Genomic DNA, 5,626 nt, shown 5'->3' on the forward strand with positions numbered 1-5,626 from the left:
GAGGAAGTTACAGAGACAAAGTTTGGAGCTGAGATGGAAGGAAGGACCATCCAGAAACTGCCCTACCCGGGGATCCACCCCATAAACAACCACCAAACCCAGTCACTAGGCAGATGTCAACAAGAGCCTGCTGACAGGAGCCTGATATAGCTGTCTCCTGCGAGGCTCTGCCAGTGCCTAGCAAACACAGAAGTGGATGGTCACAGTCATCGATTGGATGGAGCACAAGGTCCCCAGTGAAGGAGCCAGAGAAATACCCAGGGAGCTGAAGGGGACTGAAGCCCCATAGGAGGAACATCAATATGAACTAACCAGTACCCCCAGAGCTCCTTGGAACTATACCACCAATCAAAGAAAACACATGGTGGAACTTGTGGCTCTAGCTGTATATGTAGCAAAGGATGACCTAGTTGGTCATCAATGGGAGGAGAGGCCCTTGGTCCTGTGAAGGTTCTATGCCCCAGTATAGGGGAATGCCAGGACCAGGAATGGAAATGGATGGGTTGGGGAACAGGGGGAGAGGAAGGAGATAGGGGATTTTCAGAGGGAAAACTAGGAAAGGGGATAATATTTGAAATGTAAATAAAGAAAATATCTAATTAAAAAAAAAAAGAAAGAGCTGAGTCCATGCTCTAAGGTTATTTGTGGATTGTATCAAAGTGTATAAAGTAATAACTAGTTAGTATGCTTTTGAGTCTGTCATTTACAAGATCATCCCTGTTATAGGATTGTCATTCTAAGGTCTTAAGATAGCTTTTGAATTTTGACATTTTCTTGTTTTCTGCTAACATTCAACAAGCCATGGCTGATATGAATGGAAAGCTCCTCACCTCTTTCCATTAAACTCCATGACTGGTATTGGGTAAACTTCTCTGTATCCTGCATCTTCTGCAAAGGCACTAGAAGCACACTCCCATATTTTGTCTACATTTTTCTAAAACAAAAATCACACATTAAAAAAAATCCTTAATTAAAAAAAATCTTTAAGCAAACTCAGTAATTATACGATTCTTTATATAAAATGTTATACATGCAAATGAAAAAAATGCCACAGAGAAGTCTGATAATTGTATGTTTCCCACTCCTTGTTTGTGAATAAATAAATCTAATAAATATGACAAGTAAGGGCACTGATAGGTGTGATGCCATCAAGTTCCTTGGTTATCAAACTTAAGACTGTCTTTTTTCTTGTCATAATCTTTGAGAAATGTGGATAGATTAGCACAGTGTTTAGGGATTTGTTTATTTTTTGTTTGTTTTCCCCTTTTTTTTAATTAATGAAGTCTGATGTGTGCCTAGTTGGCTTTGGATTCATGATCCTCATGCCCCCTGGGATTTCTGGTGTATGCCACCATGATCAGCCATGCATTTAGGATTTCTATTGTATACTTTAACTATCCAAGGACAATGATTGCTCATTTGAGATCTGTAAATTCTGTGAGGAAAGTAACTGTACTGGTTATATTTTTCAGCTTGTTCTTCAACACAGTTGCTTAGAGGTAGCTGCACTTAATTCATGTTTGTTTCAATAATGTGTAAGAAAGCTAGTGGCCTGTGAGAATGGTTGTCTAGAGATGTGTATGGTGCTTGTACCACAGAAGCTCTCTCAGTGAAAACTTACAAAAAACAGCTGAAAGAACAAAATATCCAAGAAGTACTAATAATTCAGAAACCTTAAACTCATCCAGAGCACTCTCAACCGCATGCGTGCTAATGTCAAACTCAATTCCTCCGTGAACGTGGAAGTACTGATGCTGTTTGTAATCGAAATTCTGGCATTTAAAATCTCGTCCATAAATAAATGGAGGCAGTTCTCTCTCTGTCTTGACCTTATCATCTCCAGAAATAAAAAACAATTTTAATTTGAAATGTGGAAAACACATAATGATTGCATTTTAGATATCTGATTATCATTAATGTAAACAAATATAAAATTCTATATGAAATAAAAACTTGGCAATTACTGACTATAAAATTATTTACTATCTCTCTCTACACTAAACACACACACACACACACACACACACACACACACTTGTGGCACTAGAGGCTATATTCAGGGCCTAGCATAAACAAGTGGTCAGTCACTGAGCTCTAGCACAGCCCCCTTTATTTCTCATTTTGAGCCATGTTTCACTATGTCACCTAGAATAGCCTTGAATTCAGGTTAGACTTGAATTTGTTATCCTTTTGCCTCTGTCCTGAGTAACTGGGACTAGAGGCCTATGTCAATAAGTCCAGTATCAAATAAATAGATAAAATAAGTAAATACATACATGCCTAAGTATTTAATTTTAAACAATAAATTTGTTTAATGAATCTTAAGCATTTCTTGTGGTTTTACTATATAAACATTTATAAAGCATGGTCATAATATTCTGGTTGACATTTATGAGTGGACATGAACATATAATTCCTCAATTATTGGAATTCAAATTCTTTGTTTTTGATAACTTTCATTTAAACAAAGACAAAATCTTTCTTGAGGTACGTTAGGCAAAAGAGATACTATAAAGCATTAAGTAGGTATTTCTCAGTTATCTTAGTCAATGTTCTATTGTTGTAAACAGACATCATGACTACAGCAACTTTTATAAAAGATAGCATTTATTTAATTGGGACTGGCTTACAGTTTCAGAGTTTTATTCAATGCCAGAAGCACATGACATACATGTGTCAGACATGGCAGTGGAGAAGTAGATGAGAGTTCTGCATCTGGATTCGCAAGCAGTAGGAAGAGAGAGACACTGGGCCTGGCTTGAACTTTTGAAACCCCAAAGCCAACCCCAGTGACACACTTCCTCCAACAAGGCCACACCTCCTAACCCCTCCTAATACTCCTAATCAAGTCGTACCACTCACTGATGGCCATTCATTTGAGTACATGAGCCTATGTGGGACATCTTTATTCAAACCACCACATCAGATGATAAAAATTATCAGCTCCTATTACTGGGTAGCAATGAGAACATACATACTACTTATTTGAAAAGTAATTTTCTAAAATCCCAGCAAAAATAAGATCTACTTTTGCTTATCCTCTTACCTGAAAATGGTGGAAGTAGACTGTTTAGATATGGAACTTTCATCTTCTTTTTTAAACTGAGTAAAAATGGAATCAGAAAACATATTAACTTCAGATAGCCCATCCCTCTTCTGATTTCTTTTTTTTTCTCAAAGTGTTTTTGAATAACTTTTTTTTGAAGATACAGTCTTTTCTGTAGTCTCTGGTAAGTACAAATGTCAAGATAATCCTGGTTGTACTTTATAGCATTGGTAAGCCAATAGGCTGTCTCAAATATAAAGATGTTTTCGTGGTGTTGAATCTGGGTGGTGCTGAATGTCAGCTTCATCATCATACTCTCAGCATATTTCATAAATACAGCCTTTTCTTCAGGGCTATTGGGCTCATATGTTGGATCTTCATTCATGTCTTCATCATAGATCCCATCAAAGTCTGGGTCACTTGTAATATCAACCAAACCTTCACAGTAAGAAAAGAATATAGGTAGTAAGAGACCAGAGATAAGGAAAGGTTCCATGAAATTTTCTGGGCATGGCACAGTTGTTGCAATCATGAACTCCAGATGTGGACACCTCTACTAGATTGACACAGAATTGGGACCCCCCAGCAGTCAGGCTGCCACACTCATAGCTAATAAGAGATTTATGGAAAAGGAGAGTCATGGCCTTCAGTTGTGTGCCCACTGCTGATTCTACCAGGTTCCAACTGTTAAACAAAAGGCCCTGGTTAAACAAAGTGCATCACAATGTAAAACCGAAATTCATGAGTCTTGGAAAGGGGCTATTAATAGGATAAGAGTGAGTTAACGGTTAGGGAAGGGAATGCAAGAGCATCACCTACAAGTATAAAGGAACAGGCTGTATTCAACTCCAGGCCTATCCATGGACACACATCCTATGTACTTTGCCAGCCTAGTGAGTCTCCCAGAATCCCCTTTACCTACATCATTGCAAATCTCAGTCTGATGCCGACTTGCACATTATCGGTGCTGGCACAGCCTGACAGTTCCCTGAACCCTTAGCTTCTCTCATTGCCTACAATCTTCAGGCCTAGCCTCAGCTGAACTGTCTGTGTGCCAGCCTAACATGGTGAATTCCCAATATCTCAGCCCATCCATGTCATCTCATACTCCTAAGCATATCTAAGGCAGTGCATCTTGCAGATGCACCTATTGCCCCATTTGTGCACTTGCTTGGTTACAACTGACTTGGCATCAACCCCATTCTACCAACCTGAACTCAACCCTACCTTAAGTGTTTGGCTTACTATTTCCTCTTATCATCTCATCTGAGATCAACCAAACTTGGGCAACAACAGAAAGAAAACCAAACTACAACTCAACAAAGGCAGCCTAAAATCTCACATCCGACATACAACCCTAAAAAGAATTTTACATGCCCAGGTGACATCACAAAAATACAAACTATATGAAAGGTCAATACAGTATATCTCCCCCAAGGCCCACAAACACCATATAGAAATGTTCTCCAGTGAAAATTATCCAAGTGAACCCTCAGGACATAGAATTTAAAAGAAAAATCTTATCCATGATCAGAGAATTTGAGGAGTTTAAAGAGGACACAAATAGCTCAATGAACTTAAAGAAGATGAGAATAAACTTCTAAATCCCGTCCAAGAAAGCACAAATACATTGATGAATGAGATAACAAAGAAAACTGACTTGGTATAACTCTAAAACCTCAATTCAGTAATGAGAAGAAAATGGAAATGGTGAAAAAAAAAAAACCAAGCTAAAATGAAGAAAGAGTTGAAATATACAATAACGCAATTTAAAAAGGAGGAAGCCTTCGCAGTAGAATGGATTAAGTAGGAAATAGAACATCAGGACTTAAAGATAAAGCAGCGGAATCTAACCGCAACCCTAACCCCAACCCCACCCTAACCAAGACTATGACAACTTTTTAAGTCACAGGAAAGAAATATACAGAAATTGAACAAAAAAACCAAATCTATGAATTGTAGGCAAAGATGAAGGAGCAGAATCCTCAACAGTATCACAGAAACAAAACAACAAAACACCAACAAAAAAACAAAACAAAACCTGTCTCCAAATTAAGACGACATACCCAATCAAGAAGCACACAGAACACAGACGGATCAGGAAAGAAACTCTTCATAGTTAAAACACTAACTATACAGAATAAAGAAAGCATATTGAAAGAGAAAAATCACAAATCACAAAGGAAAGCCTATCAGAAAAACAGCTAACTACCCAGTGGAAAATTTTAAAGCAAGAAAAGCCTAGACTAGTGTACTTATAACAGAATACAGATGCAAATCCAGACACTTTTTACCTGGCAAAACTATCAGCCATAATTGAAGGGAAAAAAAAACTGTCCATTGTATAAGCAGGCTAAAAGAATTAATGTCCACAGAGAATCCAGCTCTACATAGAATACTGGAAGCAATACTACAAAAACTAGAGGACTACCCAGAGACTACCTCACCCGGGGATCCATCCCATCATCAGCCACCAAACCCAGATACTAATGCACATGCCAGCAAGATTCTGCTGAAGGGTCCCTGATATAGCAACCTCTTGTGAGGCTATGCCAGTGCCTGGCAAACACCGAAGTGGAT

General features: G+C 38.3%; 1 protein-coding gene across 3 annotated transcripts in view; it reads right to left on the reverse strand.

Annotated features, from left to right (window-relative positions):
* Ankar (ankyrin and armadillo repeat containing) overlaps window positions 1-5,626 on the reverse strand; it is a 57,878-nt gene that overhangs the window by 42,355 nt on the left and 9,897 nt on the right. For all 3 annotated transcript variants that reach the window (XM_021198614.1, XM_021198613.1, XM_021198612.1), the window contains 3 exons: window positions 3,047-3,484; window positions 1,674-1,837; window positions 831-934 (listed from right to left, as the gene is read on the reverse strand). In XM_021198614.1, coding sequence (XP_021054273.1) covers window positions 831-934; window positions 1,674-1,837; window positions 3,047-3,431 — 653 coding nt within the window. In that variant the 5' untranslated portion in view covers window positions 3,432-3,484. The remainder of the gene's footprint in view (window positions 1-830; window positions 935-1,673; window positions 1,838-3,046; window positions 3,485-5,626) is intronic.

This window comes from Mus pahari, chromosome 5 (assembly GCF_900095145.1).
Source record: "Mus pahari chromosome 5, PAHARI_EIJ_v1.1, whole genome shotgun sequence".
NCBI lineage: Eukaryota > Metazoa > Chordata > Mammalia > Rodentia > Muridae > Mus > Mus pahari.